The 16,814-nt window shown below is 35.3% G+C and overlaps 1 protein-coding gene across 1 annotated transcript in view; it reads right to left on the minus strand.

Annotated features, from left to right (window-relative positions):
- TNKS2 (tankyrase 2) overlaps positions 1–16,814 on the minus strand; it is a 57,573-nt gene that overhangs the window by 11,004 nt on the left and 29,755 nt on the right. Inside the window, exons 12-21 of the mRNA XM_036734723.1 lie at positions 15,809–15,980; positions 14,265–14,344; positions 12,669–12,814; positions 12,075–12,240; positions 9,309–9,528; positions 8,570–8,679; positions 7,815–8,003; positions 5,710–5,959; positions 4,236–4,318; positions 2,048–2,168 (exon numbers count right to left, since the gene is read on the minus strand). Coding sequence (XP_036590618.1) covers positions 2,048–2,168; positions 4,236–4,318; positions 5,710–5,959; positions 7,815–8,003; positions 8,570–8,679; positions 9,309–9,528; positions 12,075–12,240; positions 12,669–12,814; positions 14,265–14,344; positions 15,809–15,980 — 1,537 coding nt within the window. The remainder of the gene's footprint in view (positions 1–2,047; positions 2,169–4,235; positions 4,319–5,709; positions 5,960–7,814; positions 8,004–8,569; positions 8,680–9,308; positions 9,529–12,074; positions 12,241–12,668; positions 12,815–14,264; positions 14,345–15,808; positions 15,981–16,814) is intronic.

Raw genomic sequence — 16,814 nt, forward strand, 5'->3', positions numbered from 1 at the left:
GTCAGTGTAATAAAATAATAGAAAAGACAACTGATTGAGCCTAGGGTCACCATCCTGGAGATTTCAAGCTCTTAGAGACAGCTAATGTGGCACAGTAGATAAAGTGCTAGGCTTGGAGTCAGAAGACCCGAGTTTAATCCTGCCTCTGTGTCCCTGGGTAACTTAACCTCTCAAAGCCTGTTTCTTCATCTGTAAAATGGTACCTCACACAGGGTCGTTGTGAGGATCAAATGAGGATGTAATGAAAGTGCTTTGTAAATTTCACAGGACCAATAAATGCTACCTTATTGTTGTTATTATTGCTATTTGGGAGAAACAGAGACAATTACTTGCTCTTAGCTGGTTTAGACATTCACTTGTCTAAAGGTAAATATGAAGCTCTCTCCGGCTTCCTTATTGACTTCATCGTCCCTCACTCAATACCTTTCCTTTCTTCTGTCTGGGGTGGAGAACACTTCTGGCGATCTGTCTTTCATCTGAGCACCTCATTTCTTCCCTCTCTGTGACTGCTCACATGCCAAGTGCCCAGTGGTTTTTTGTCTTTTGGTACTCAAAGCTCCATTCACTCTCAGAATACTTTTTCTCATACACATATCCATCCTCTTTAGTTCTCTTCCTCCTTCCCTTTTTACCTCCAGTTTCTGTCCAGTTACATCAAGAAAATCTTCCTTCCCCTGTCTTCTTTGCATTTATGAGACCAAAATAAAATAAAGTAAAATAAAAAGAGATAACCATGGCTGAGTGGTGCCAGTGAGCAAAAGGAAAGCCAAAAGAAATTAGCCCTAAAGAATCAGGGCCATCAATCCCTTCCTCAAAACTGAAAGTATCTCAAAATTCCATTTAGAACCTCCACAAAGGCATTTAATTCCTTATGCTTCTCTAGTGAACCCTCCTTTTTCCTTTGAGCACCAGAATTCTAGGTAAATAAAATGTATTTTTGGGGGTTTAATTACCAGAAGTACTACAACAATACTATTTTCTATGTTCTTTTACATTACAAATATACAACATTTCGGCTACAATATGAATTAAATAGGCTTCTGTGGGCCAGTCTAAGAACGTAGCCACCATTTGTAGCATTAGCTCTATGAGAAAATATGTTCAAAGTTTAAACATCTTAAAGCCACAGGATTTTTTCACACTGGCAGGGATTCTGGGGAAATCATTTAGACCAATCTCATCATTTTAGAGGGAAGGAAAGTAAGGGCAGAGAGATAATTACATTGGCTAGTAAGAGTCAGTATTTTTATAACACTTGAGATTGGCCAAGATGCTACTATTAATCTCATTTTACAGATGTGGAAACAGGCAGAGACAAATTAAATGACTTGCCTAGAATCACACAACTGCTAAATGTCTGAAGGGGATTTGAACTCGGGTCTTCCTGACTCCAAATCCACCTTGTCATTTAGTTGTTTTCTCAACTTGCCCAAGATAACACAGTAATGCAACTGGGACTGGAACAGCATCTAACAGTTGGAAACTGCCTCAGAGATGGTCAGGAAGATCTAAGTTCAAATCCAGTCTTAGATGTTTTCTAGTTGTATGTCCTTAGGTAATTCACTTAAAATTTCTCAGCTGGCATCCTCTTCTATAAAATGGGAGAATAGTAACTACTTCACAGGATTGTTCAGAGGCTCAAATACCTAGTCAAAACTGTAGCTAAGAATTTACTCTACAGTACTAGTGACCAATGGTTGTCCAGCTCTTTATTTAGAAAGTTTATTCTTATACTAAACCTAAATCTACCTTTTGGTACCTTCTATGCATTGTTCCCAGTTTGTCTTCTGGGACCAAGTAGAATCCCTTTTCCACAGAGGGTGGAAATCTCAAATCTCTGAAGACAGTCATCAGGTTCCTTCTTAAAGTGAGTCTTCTCCCGGACAAACATTCCCAGATCTCGATTCCTAGGAACTGGGCTTTTGCCATAATAACATGCTACCTTTCCAGAAAACAAACTTTTGGAATACAAATATTTTTAAAGCTGGGAAATGTCTATAACCAGATAACAAAGTGATTAGAACAACTATTTTAAAAGAAATGGTACCTTGTTGTCCAGAGATAAGTCTTTCAACTCCTTTAATGATTTTATGCCTATGCCCATAAGCATTGATTCCAATCTCCTTTAACTCCTTATGTCCCATTTCAACTAAAATATCCAATGTGATCTTGTAAAGAAAAAAAAAAGGCAAAACATTCAGTTAAGAATGGGAATACATCTGATAGTATGTCATCATAAAGAATATTTAGACACATGTGTAGTCATTCTGAAATATTTTCAATACCTCAGAAAAGGAAATAAACTAATATTCATACAATGGTATTGTGAAGAGTTAAGACTAATTAAGCAACTGAGGAACAAAACACCTAAAATCTAAAATTAATTTAAGTACAAGAACTTACATCAGAATCAAATAGCAGAACAAAAAAGTGTTTTCAACTCATTGTGAGAAGTTAGAATTAAGCATACTATTTATCAGGGACTAAAACTTGGAAGGCTAGAAATTACCAACTCTACTGTTTATATTTGATTTCTCTTGGATTTACTATTTTCTTCCCATTTTCGCCATACTTGAATGCATCCCCTTAGTTCAGACCTTAAATCCAATCCTGACCTGGTCCTCCTTATTCTAATCTCTCCATTCTGAGGGCAAGAGTAAATTTCAAAAAGGAACACTGATCACAGGACCAGAGAAGAGACCTTATAAATCACCTAATCTAACCCTCTCAATTTTAAAGATAATGAAACAGAAACCCAAAGGGATGACATGATGTGGTTGAGATTATACAGACAAGAAATGCAAGAGCTGAGATGTGAACTTAGGTTATCTGACTTCAAATCTGGCTTTGGGAAGGAGAACACCCCTCTGACCAAAAGGATTATTTACCCACCTAGTCACTAGTGTCAGAAACTTCTTTAAGGCAATAAGGTTCTGGGGAAAGGGATGCAAAGTTGGGTGGAAGAAGGGAGAATGCCATGGAGAAAAGGAATCAGAATGAGGACACTATAGCTCTGCTTTAGGCCTCAGTTTCTATTCTAGATTTGTTCCTGACAAATGTCTGTGAAGTACTTCACATAGTGGTTAGAAGTACTGGAGTTCTTTTAGGGGAACTCCAGGTGGGATCTAAGTAGCTTCATCCCCAGTCTGCTGCTTCTTTCACATCATCATAACCAAATTTAGAAATTTAAGTGATTTTAATACAATGCTGTATTACATCTCTTCACCTATTAAAGAACCTATCTTACTGCCCTTTACCTACCCCTAATGCAAATAACCACATAAATATAAATTATGATGATTCCTTTACAAAGCTTAAGTTGTTCTGCTTGGTTTTCAGTAATCTGGTCTCATAATCTGACAATGTGGAACAGTGGAAAGAGCACTGGATTCAAGGACCTGGGTTTGAATTTCATCTCTGCTGCTTACTCTATTGATAGGTAACATCATCTCTCTGGGTTTCAGTCTACAAAACATGTGGTTTGGATTAGATCAGATAATCTGAGGTTCCTTCCAACTCCAAACTCACTAAGGAAATAATGTTTCTCTAACCCACTCCACCACAAACAAATTCTCACCTCTTTGCTTTTGAAGATCCTTTGATCAGAAATAACTTTTTCTCTGCTCAACAAATCCCCATCCTGTGATGCTCAATTCGAGGCTTGCCTCTTCCATGGAGCTTTTCCCTGACCACTACAGACTAAACTGACCTTTTCCTTCTCTGAATTTCTGTAACATAATTTTACATCTACATACTTTTTTCTAATCATTAGTATGTTAGTCCTATATCCCTAAGGCAGGGACTTCGTTGTATACTTCTTTCACATCCCTAGCAGAGAGTTAAGCACAGAGAAGATGCTCAATAAATACTTGCTAACTGGTTACAACAAAAATGAACAAATGGCAAATCCAAGAATATCTTTAAAAACTAAATTAAAGCTCCCTAAGGGATAACTCATTCAATTTTAATACATGTAAAACAGTATTAAGAAAATAATCCACACTCCAACAAAATAGGTACAAACCTTAAAATCAGAGAAAGTAGAAACTGTGAGAATTGCCTGTGAAATTAAAAAACAAAAACCTCTAGCAGCAAATGTGCTGTTTCCCTCTCAAAGCAGATTTAATATTCTTCCACACACTGACTCAAATGACAAAATCATTTAGGGGGGGAAAAACACTAGAAACAAAAATGCAATACTACACCAAGCCTAGCTATAAAATACAGCTACTTACCTGTTCTCTCTCAAATATATCGATTAAATGTTCAAGTCCAAGATTTCTTACAAACTGATTTATACTAAAATCTACTCCTGGAACTGGAAAAGAAAAAAAGACACTAAATCTCATGTAAAGCAGCATTTTGCAATCTGAGTATTTTTTTATTTCATAGCATCTTAATTATTTTCACAAGATCAATACAGGCATTAGAAAGAACATTATCATTAAGACGAATACTTAATAATCACTTGGGTGTACAATATTGACTTGCACTGCTTCTTCATAGCAAAAGAAAAAAGAGAAAGTGCTAAGATTTCAAAATCCTTAAAAAGAAGTTATAATGAAAGAAGCTTTGTGGTTAAAAGAAGAGACATCTTTTAGCTACACACTCTAAAAAGAGTAGTTTTGCCTTATGGCATTAATTTTTATGTTTTCTGCATTGAGTCCTAAACATATTCTTAAGTTTTATTTAATCACATCACGTACAAATTATTCCTTTGAATATCATTAGATATTTTTGAAAATATGTGAACTAAAAATATCACACTATAGGGATAGTACAAGAGTTCTGGAGACATGATCTGACTAGTTAACAATTTTCAAGTGACTTACAATATGTGATCTTAGATAAGTTACTTAACATCTCACAGCCCTCAGTTTCCTCACCTGTAAAGTGGGGATAAAAATAGCACTTACTTTACAGGATCATTGTGAGGATTGTCTGAGTTATATATTAAATGCTTTTCGAATCTTGAAGTACTATGTAATTGCTAGCTATTATTATGATTCGACATAGATACTCTGAACACAATGGGGCTAGGGAATAAATTGGGGGAGAGGGGAGAAGAGGAGACAGAGTGCACTGTCTTACTGGTCGGGGGAGAAGGGAGTCCAGACATTCTTGGTTAACAAGCTTGGCTTTCCTTAGAGTCAAAATTGCCTGGGGTGAGGGTGGGGAATGTTTCAGGAGATTGTGCTATAGATATCCTATACTATCCCCTACACTATGTTACTTTAAGTAGCTCATGTATTTTCAAAAATGTCTAACAACATTCAAAGGTTAAATAGAACTTAAGAATATATTTAGAATGTGGAGCTTAAAGTATAAAAATTAGTGCCCTATTTTTAAACAGAGACAACCATAATGCAAAGCTTTTATTCTTCCGTAATAGTGCATGAAACATGACTATTAATTGGTAAAACTATCTGCCTAACAAGTGTTGCTAACCTTCAGAATTAATATTCTGATAGAAAACATTACTGAAATGGTAGTGTCTACCTCATCAAGTCCTGCTTGGAAGGAAGGTATATAACAAAATGATGACCATTAATTCATTCATCATAATTAAAAGAAAAGTTCAATGTTCTGATAGCTGAGTTAGGTACTGACTTCTGCACTTCTAGTTTGACACATTTTTCCGGCACTCATGAAAAATACTGATGAGAAAATAATCTTCATTTAAAGTTTTTCCCTGGAAAATTATCTCACCTTCCTTTTTTTCCAGACCCGAAGCACCCTCTGTTCCATTCGAATTAACAACTGAAGAGAGTTCAGAGAAACTACCAGATAAATTGTCAAGACTACTGGCCGCAGAGAGAGTGGATGGGCTGGAGGGAACTGACAGAGCATCTGATGTAGTTCCTGTGCTTCTCAGACCATTGATGACTTGTGGTTTATAACAACATGGCAAGGCAGAAGGTGGCATGGCTGCTGTCAAAAGAGCACTAACATCATCTGCCTAGGGGTCAAAACAGAAAATTACAGACATGATGGACAGTCATCTCTTATGTTAAAATATTAAGTCACTAAAATACACTAGAAACAGACATGTACTTTTAAAAAAGGCTAGTTTATAACATTTAAAAAATGAAAGCAAACAAGTCAACATTCAGGGAAAACAAATATACTCTGGAAAAATCAAGATAAGTTTGTCAAATGTAGCTCATCATGAGTAAAATCTTCACTTTCATTACTACTAAAGTATATGGAGAATGGCACAAAAAATCAAGAAAAGGCTGATTTAACTGTATTGGTATTGCATCAATGCAACCTTTTCAACCTACACTTAGTTTAACCAAACCGAATGACAATGTAACATTTTCAGGAAAATGTTCAATGCAATGTTATCATGTTTGTCTCCAGAAGCAGTGCAATTTCTGAGGTAAAGAACTTTCTTTTCTAGAGAAAGTCTTGGCTGGCCAAATGTCCTCAAATCTGGAAGCACAGTAATTTCAATTTTTAAAAAGGAAATAATCCTTTTCAAAATTCACTTAAAACATTAAGTTGCTTATCATTATCTCTGTCAGATAAAGAGATCTATTTGTTACTGATTATGTTACAATGGCTACTCATTTTTTCCTCTGAGTTCCTATGGCTCAAGTAGTCTATGCCACACAATTTACCACTTAGTTAATACGAATAGCAATTTCTGACTTAAACAAATAATCTGTTTTCCAAATACTGCTTTTTTAAGGAGATTGTTTGGAATTTAGAACTCATCTTCCTACATCAGTATTCATAAATCTTCAATTGCCCACAGAAACCTATTCAATTCTTAATTTGGCTATAGATAGCATTAAAACTACTACAGTTGTCATTATTTCCAGGGGAAAATGTACTCCAAGTACCAGCTAGGTTTTCTAATCTCTGCTCTAAATGGGGAAGGAACTTCCTCAGTGTAGTTGGGAGTTGGGAAGAAGGGCAAATAACATAAACTTTGGTGGGACCTCTTCTTGGGGTAGATGACAGAAGCTCCATTAGTGGAAAAGGAAGCAGGAAATTCCTGACAACTGTGGTGGCAAGGAAGGGATGGGAAAAGGAAGGAAAGATGGAAGGGAAATTCACTAAGAAGGAAGAGAAATGAGTGGGACTCATTTTACATGTGTTTTGTCTTATCCTCACAAATACATAATAAACTGTTGAGTTCCTCGAGAGCAGGGACCTACTTTTTCTATATTTTAAAAAACAATTTGGCATAGTGCCAGGCACAGAGTAACTATTCAGTAAAAACTTACCTGATTGAATATACTTACTAGCTTTTTTTTTGGCCAGTTAAAAAATTTTTATTTTTTCCCCAATTACATGTAAAAACAGTTTTTAACATTTGTTTTTTAAAAAAAGTTTTAGGTTCCAAATTCTATCCCTCCCTCCCCCTCTCTGAGTCAGTAAGTAATGTGATATAGATGTGAAATCATGAAAAACATTTCCATGTGTGTCATTTTGTACAAGAAGATACAAATAAAAAAAGTGGAAAATAATATGCTTCAGTCATACATAACCAGTTTTTACCAATTAATTTTTAATATTCAGAAAATAAAAACTTAACACTGAATTGATAGATTCAGTCAGTTCAGGGCAGAATCCTAAACTAGGAGTAAGAAGATCTCTCCTAAAGTCCGTGTTACAACTGTCACTAGCTATGTGAAAGTCATCTAATTTCTCTGAGTCTCAGTTTCAAAAGAGATACTATAATTATATGACCTCCCTCAGGTTTGCTGCAGAGAAATGCTTTCTAACCCTCAAAGAGTCTTGTAAATATAAGTTATTCTTAGAAATCCAGCTGACGTCAAGAATAAAAAGAATCCATGACTTACAGTAACCAAGTCTAATGGGGTTTGTCCTTCCTGGTTTTTCAGTGTAGGGTCAGCTCCATGCGCCAACAACAAGGCACAAAGTTGGGTTCTTCCCTTCTGGGCTGCTTCATGCAGAGGGGTGAAAGCCCATTTATCCGTGGCGTTTACACAAGCATTATACTTGATAAGCAATGCTGCTACGTCAACATGCTGTGAATGAAAATACGTATGGCATTTGAGATACCAGTTTCTCCTATCACACTAGCTTCTCAAGGAAGAAATTACAGTTGTATGCCATCTTTATATCTTAAATGTACTCTGAAAATTTTAAAAAGGAATGCACTCTTTTTTAACACTACAATTAAGTATTTAGTCAGATATCATCATAATAAATTTTGGTAACCTGAGGAAACCAGCTAAAAGAATTATGTTGCTTTAATCATTTTCTAATTTTGTGCAAGGACAGCTGTTGAATATAAGAGATTTCAGTTGCACCTAATTATTAGTACTGTTGTACTGAAGGAGTTCAATATAATTTGAATTTAAGAAATCAAGAGTTGTACAAGTTAGTACTCTATTACGGCCAGGTTTCCATGATCCTTATAGATTCTCTGAGCTGTTGCAGCAAGGTAGTTTTAAAAAAAAAGCGGGGGGGGGGGGAGGGAGAAGAGAAGATGCCAAGGAAGACCTGGGAAAAAAAGTTTACCAGCAGGCTACCCTACTACCGCGTACTTTAAAGTTTCCATAGATTTTTTAGGTGTCAAAGGACAGCTTACCCCATATGATGCTGCATTATGTAATGGAATTAGACCACCTTTGTCCTGGGCATTCACATCAGCTCCATGTTGCAACAGATATTCTGCAACTTCTAAATTGTTGTAACCAGCTAACACAGAAAAAGAAAGAGAAAAGTTATATAAAAAAGTCAAATGCAGCTACACTCCAATTTACAAAACAGACGCATAAATGAAAAATAATGTGCACAGATTTCAAATGGATAATACCATTCTGTATAGTTCCAGAAATCGCTGACAGCCAAAAATATTTGAGGAGAGAGAAAACATATTTCATTGGAAAAATGTAGTGAAAGCATTAAAAACAAAATACCCCAAACTTCCTTCTAATGCTCCATTAACTGTATCTTACAGACAATCTTCCAGATCTCTTTAACATAGTTTAAATCACATATTTAGAAACGGAAAGGACTTCAGAAGTCATCTACTCCAACACTTTCATTTTTACAGATGAGGACACAGATCCAGAGATGCTGGGTAATTTGCCCATGGTCATACAAGTCCTGTGACCCCAAATCTACTGTACTACTCTGTTGGCAAAGCTATAGTGAAAATATAATACTGTATACACATACCAGTAAAGATATGCAGTTAAAAAATAGACTTGGAATACAAAAGCTTTAAGTGGATTAATGTATCTCCTGTGAGACTTAGGACCCAATTTATCCCAAAAGATCCTTACCTGTCACTGTAATGAATCTGGGAAATCTCATTCACTTACCTGCTAAATGTAAAGGGGTTGAATGTCGGCCCTGAGTATCCCGGCAATTTACATTATCAGGAGAGGATAACTTCTTTACTCTGGCTAAGCAGCCCTTCTTGGCTGCATCTAGCAAAGCTGCATCTCCCCTAAGAAGATCCTGGATATCTGTATCTCCATCTTTAACAAGGTCCAAGGGAGTATTTCCATCTCGATTTTTCTTTGTAGGATCTGCTCCATGCTAAGCACATGAAAATCAGCAAGGGATGAAAACTGTGATTTTTTTCAGTAGAAAAATCAATGTAATTATGCCAAAGAAAAGCATCTTGCTTGTCCTCTGAATTTTTACTTTCAAGGCTAATTTTATTTTTTACTGTTTAATTTACATGAAAAAATAATAAGAAACCAAACCAAATCTGCAGATTGTTTTCAAAGATTTGTAAACACACTCTGCAAACTACTATTTGTTCAGACTACCATTCAGTTGTTCATTAAGAAATTACATATGAACTTGATGTTATATTTTGGATGTAAGTTTAATGCCAGTTATAGACTATTTGAGACCTAAATCAGGGCAAGGGCTACTTCCACACTAAGAAAACTGCAGAGCTATGAAGTAACTAAGTATATAAATATGTTAATAGTACTTCTGGATAATTCTAAGGCTAAAAGCCTCAGGAAAAAGAATTTAAATAGCTACAGTGAGCTACTAACTCCATATGTGTGAATAAAGGTAAATTATAAAACTGACTTTTTAGCTATTCTGAGGTTGAAGGAGAAATGTTGATAGGCTGATTTAGGATGACAGACTGTATTGGCTTCTGAAAAATGATAACCAGAGAACTCACCCCAGAAGGTACAGTAGAAAACATACTGGATTTGGAGTCAAAATGCCTGAGCTTCAGATTCTAGCTGTTCTCCTTACTACTCATGGTGAACTCAGCAAAGTCCCCTAAACTCTGGTCTTCTGTTTCATTTATAGGATGAGAAGATTGGAGGAAAGGACCCCTAATACTCCCTTCTGGCTCTGAATCTTATGAGTACCTCAAAGGATGAACTATTCTGTGTGATTCCAAAATGAATGATTCAAAGGAAGTAAAAATTTCTTATAGAATTATAGGATTTAGAGATGGAAGAAGCATTAGAGATCATTTAGTCCAATGATTCTCAAGTTTTTGGCTATGAACATCATTTCACTAAAAAAAGGTCACACGATGATTCAGTAGTATCAAACCTTAAACTATCAGAGTATTGTTGAAGTGTAAAATGGATAATTTTGATTATTTCAAATCAAAATTTTCTTGTATAAATAAAACCTATGCAGCCAAGAAGAGAAGGAATGAAAAAATTGGGAAAAAAACTTTCACAGACAATCTCTCAGACAGAATGTGATTGGGTTGGAATATTGCTGTGGTGTAGGAAATGATAAGCTGGTTGGTTTAGAAAAAACATGGGAAGACTTGGACTTATGAAGGAAGATGCTCTCTACCTTCAAAGAAACAGATGACAAGTAAAAATAAGCATAGTAGTCTTACATATATGTGTAAGCATATATGTGTATGTTTATAGATAGATATGGATAGATATATAGACATATACATATATACACATATGGATGTGTATATATGTGTATGTTTATATATACATACATGTATGTATATACACGAAGAGAGACAGAGAGCCACACTTAATAGTAGCCTTCTTTGGAAGGAGGGGAAAAAAATAAAGTAAAAAGTACATAGCAGAGAACAACAACAAAAAAAACCTACAAGGAAAAAAAGCTGGACAGCTCTGAAAACAATGTGAAGAATTTATCATATAGGTTTTCTTGAAATGGAAATTTATTGTTTTATATTGAATCCTCTCATGTTCTGCTGTATACATGGCAATGCTTTTTTTTTCTTTTCTTATTTTATATTTAAGTTTAAAATAAACTTCAAAACTTACAAAAAATGTCATGTGATTTCACTAAGGTACTAGTATCTGTTAATTCTGAAACCCTTTGAAAGATGAAGAAAACCAGGGCCCATGTAGTGTTGGTGGTAGTAGTAGTAGTAGTAGTAACAACTCATAATTTTATATTGTTTCAAGGCTTGCAAAACTTTTCTCCCATAAGAACTCTGTGAGGAAGTTAAAATATCATTCCCATTTTGCAGAAAAAGAAATTTGAGTCTGAGGGGTTAAAATGTCCAACATCACATAGTTAGCAAGGAATAGTACATGGATTTGAACGCAGTATGGGAAATATGAAATAGTATGCCTCCCCAGAAAGAACTAGATAATGAAGTTGGCTCTTTTTCTTAGGCAGTTTAAGTTTATTAATTGCAACTGGAAATATCATAGGCTTATAAGATCATGAAAAGGAAGAAAAGAGGGAAAGGAAAAAGCATTTATATAGTATCTACTATGTGGTAGGCACTGTGCTAACCATTTTTACAAACATTATCTCATTTAATCCTCATGACAACCCTGGGAACAACCCTGCTTTATTATCCCCATTTTACACTGAGGAAACTAAGGTAATCAATGGTTGAGTGATTTGCCCAGAGTCACACATCTACTAAGTGTATGAGATCACATTTGAACTCAGGTCTCCCCAATTCCAGGCCCAGCTCTCTAGCCATTCTGCCACAGGAACTCTGGCATTATTTAGTCTAATCTCCTTGTCTGACAGATGAGAAAAAAGTGGCCCAGAGTAGTGAAGTGCCTTATCCAAAGTCATGGCATATCATTAAATATGGTTCATAAATTACATGCTTTATATACAATTTAAATACTTGACCATACCTGTAGAAGAAGTTTACAAATCTCATATTTTCCTTTTGCTGCAGCTTCATGTAGAGGTGTGAATTTCCACAAATCAGCTACATTAACCACTGCTCCATGTTTAACAAGTAATTCTGCAACTTCATAATGTCCATAAGAACATGCATTATGCAAAGGCACGAGGCCACTGGAAAAAAATTAAACAGGGTAACAGATGGTTGGTTTTCAAGGTTTTTTCCCATGTAATTTGTTTAAAAAGTTACTGACATAAAGTCAGGTACAGACAGCACTAAATTTCACAGCAACCTTAATTCTATGATTAGTATTAAAACAGAGTATCAGATATCTATCCTTGTGGAGAAAAATTATTTCTACCATAAAAAGGAATTAAAACTGTTAGGTATCTTGCTTTCCTTTACTATTCCAAAAAACTATAATGCTCTGCAATTAAGTCTTTATAAATGCTAGCAGTAGTTGAACTGAAATATAAACTCTACATCCATACCAAGAGACAAAATTCCTGGAAAATAAAAGAGTCAGACAATTCTCATGAAACAATTTCTACTAAATTGAGGGGATAAGGAGGGAAATGAGGTCATGCTAAATGCTCTTTACCCTTTATCTTTAGCATGCACATCAGCTCCATGCTGTAGCAGGTATTCGACCACAGACACTCTGTTGTATCCTGCTGCAAAATGAAGTGGTGTGGACTGCCGGCCTTCAATGTCTCGGCAGTTGACACTCTGGGCAGTGCACAGTTTCTGTAGGATGCACCAAGAATGTTAGCACATTTTCTAAGGAAAATAAGCAGTGATTTTCCTTGTTGCTTTACTGATCTGTAAAATATTCAACTAAGTTTCTGATGACTCTGCTTTGTTCTCACTTTTATCATTCTTTCCCCTTTAGTACCAAAAATCTTTTATCAAAACCCTTCTCTTCAAATACCAGGATTTATTGAAATGATACATTACAGAATTACTGATATTTTATGCAAAAATCTAATAAAGACATAGCAATTTTCCTGTGGTATTTCAAAAATAATTTACAATTTATTTTTTAAAAAAAGATGTTATAAACACGTGGCATGCCAGTATAGTGGACAGAGAACTGATCTAGGAGTCAGAAGACCTCAGTTCAAGTCTTGCCCCAGGAGCAAAGAGACCATGTGACCCTGAGCAAGTTAGTTAACCTTTCCTCAGGGAACTCTCTAAGACTAAGCTGCAGAGAAGGTGCTCACTTGCGCCAGGAGAGGAAGTTATTTTATTCCACTAGGAGCTTCCTACACCAATTAAATCACAGGTCCAGTCTCTAACCTTAACCTCTATATATATACTTGATATAACCTATTCCTCCTCACTGTTAGCATGCAGTTCAATGAGACCTCTCATGGATCCTCTGAAGTACTGACAAACTGGAACTTGTTCAGGGAAGCTGGGGCCTTTTTCCCATGAGGAGCAACTGAAAGAACTGGGGGAAATTTAGTCTGGAGAGATAACTATGGGGGGGTATGGTAGCTGACTTTATGTTCTCATGGAAGTTGTAAGAGACAAAGATTTAGGCTCAGGGTATGGAGAAAAAACTCAATAAAAAAAGCTGTCCCAAAGTGGGTGCCTTGGGAGGAAGTGGGTTTCCCATTAATGAAGCTATTTCCAAGCAGAAATAACCACAGTTAAGGATGTTGTAGATGGGATACCTATTTAGGTTCAGGCTGGATTAGAGAATCTAGGATCCTTTCCAATAGATTCTGTAAATATTCTCCTGAGGACTGACTCAACATGCTCAAACCATGCCAGTGAATTCCTAAATACCTCTTTAGACAAAACATTTGGTTGAAAACCTCCAGAGTTTATTATACATTTAATTAAAAATAGTAGTCAAAATAGGAAAGGAGTAGAAAATATGGGATCTAGTTGGGCCTTGTTTGGGGAAAAATATTTATTAAATCTTTAAAGGTCTGCTTATGTATATACTGATACAAATGATACAGATTGAGGGTAAATTTTTTTTCTTATACTACTCAAAAACTCTTACTTGTAGGAGAAAGAGATAAGACAAATACTAGCAAAAACAGAAGGGGACTTAAAAAATCTATTTAAGAATTTTTTTTCTTTTCTAAGTAATATGATAAATCATATCCTCTGGAGGGAAAATCCAGATATTCTAAACCACAAATTTAAAAAATATATGAAGTAAAACAAGTTTATATCTTACTTTTACAGTTTCTACATCTCCAGCCTTTGCAGCTTCCAGCAACTGTCTATCTGCATCTGAATTACTCAATGGGAGCCCCTCTAAAAAGAAGAAAAAATACTTGATTTCTCTGTGGAACATAAGAAGTATTGAACAGTTTTCTCTGTTTGGGTACTTTTTTCTTGTCCTTCTTCTAGCATGTAGTTAGAGGGGACCAAGCCAGATGAAAACTTCAACAGTGTTATTTTAAATCCCCTACATGCCTAGATATAATATGGTTATATGAGAATAAGTGATCATATGTAATTTAAACACCAACTAACCACAAATTATACGGTAAATGGAGGCCTACTGTATAATTTGGTTAGGTTAATAAAAATTATCATTACAAATAATTTGAAATCTCATTAAAAAGTGAGACTAGTATTATCAAGTATGACTTCTTTCCTTCCTTCCCTATGAATGATACTGTGTTACCTCTACCCCACAAAACTTTGAGTTGAGTAAACTGAGTAAGTTTCATATATGATATATGGTTAAGTTAAACAGGTCATCCTAAGCCACCTCACAGTTTAAAAATCAGTCAGTCCACAATTATATATTATGCAACCTCCCCACATTTATTTAGATATTATACAAGGGGAATTAGGTGAAGGGCAGACCACTGGTTCTTTTCATACTGATGATGAAAGGGTCTGGCATCCAGGTAACTGCATCATGGAGCCCACAGTATATCAGGAGCAGGGTATGGCTGAGAAGAACCTGTTAACCATCTTTTAACAAGCTGTTTCAAATGAACAATGGGGGTACAACTAAAATCCTGGCAGGGCTCCCTAGCAGTAACAGAGAGGCAGGAATAGTACAATATGTTTCTAAAAGGATAAGAAGCTCTCTCTGAAAACTGTATCCCAAGTGAACTAAACCAAAGCCACTGCATTTGTTTCTTGTAAGCAGATCCTAAAAATGTGGAGAGTAGTATTTTTCTGCTTCTTATCTTAAATTCCCTTAGGAAACCTTTAAAAATTCATGGCAAGTAGTAATTTCACCCTAGCTGACTACTTTTCTGTCAGATATTCTAGGTGAATGGATAGCTGTTCTAACTATTGAAGTAATAGTTAATATAAATCTATTTGGTAGCCAAATATTTACTGAATGTTTACTAAATGGCAAGGCATTGTGCTTGGCTCTATACCTCTTATACACAAGTATATACAACAGATATAAAAGAAAGCAAAGGAAGACCTGCCATTGCTTAGATTAGGATAATATTTCTCAAAATTGCTACTCTACTCAGAGATCCTAATAAGCTTTAAAATATGAATTAAAAACTGGTTATTCATCTAAGCAAGCAACTTTAAGAAGACAGACAATAACAATCCAAATTACAATTAGCACCTAAGAAGATTTGGTCACTAAATATACTGATCTGGTTAGAAAAGGAAGGGAAAACAAACTCAGAAATTGTCTTCTTTGTCTATGTTTAACAGCTAAAAGACACATGGACTCATTTAAAAGACTAGATAAGACTTTCTTTTTAAAAGTCATATGATAAAAATATTTCATACCCTGAAGAAGTTGCTGTACATTTTCATTTCCCATTTGTAAAGCAGTGAAACCTTGAAGAGATACAATTGATGGATCACATCCATAGCTCAAGAGAAGTCGGCATGTCTGCAAATGACCACAGTGTGCAGCTCTATGGAGTGAAGTCTGACCAAGATTATCTAAAGCATTAACCTTAAAAAAGCAGAAGAGATTACATTGAGATTTCAGGGTGCATTAAAAGCCAAAAAAGAGAAGGCAATTTATTTATTCATAATTAATTCCAAGCTGCTTCTTTAGGAAGCAGTCTTATAAACAACCATTAGTCACAGCAATTTTTAAATTAATCTACAGCAAGATTTCATCAATGTACAAATGTTAACTATAAATACAGGAATAGTTCTCTATTTAGCATTAAGATTTTTTCTTTAACAAAAACATTTTAAACTTCGTACTGGCTTATCCCAGCGGTACTATTTAATTATGTAAAGTAACATCACTAACTATATGATCTGTATTTTGGGGGGGGAGATGACTATGTAAAAGAAACAAATAATTGAAGCTCCTGAATGAGCTGAGGTCACTAGGACATTTTGGGAAGTCTGTCAACTACTTTACGTAATAGGGTGGTCAACTTGTTGCTGGTCACAACAAGCATGTCTCAATGATCTTCAAATGAGGCTACAACAGAGGTTGCTGTTTATTTCCACTGGTAACTGAAAAGGAAATAGATAAACTAAAGTTTCTATGAATTGTAAGCATAATCCAGGGCAATTATGACAACTCTTCAAATAGCAAATTTCCATTAAATCGTTCCCAAATGAAAACTTAAATTGGCTACCCTTTAAGTCTGTGTCTTCCACCAATTTTAAGCATCAAATATTTTGATACTTTAGTAAGCCAATTACTTTAAAAGTGACCACAAAAAAAGGACAAGATGAAATAAATATAACTTCATTTAGTCAACTACAGCAGAAGAAATCTAGAGTAGATATTAGTAAGTACTTTCACAAAATAATTTGTGGGACT

Source organism: Trichosurus vulpecula, chromosome 8, assembly GCF_011100635.1.
Source record: "Trichosurus vulpecula isolate mTriVul1 chromosome 8, mTriVul1.pri, whole genome shotgun sequence".
NCBI lineage: Eukaryota > Metazoa > Chordata > Mammalia > Diprotodontia > Phalangeridae > Trichosurus > Trichosurus vulpecula.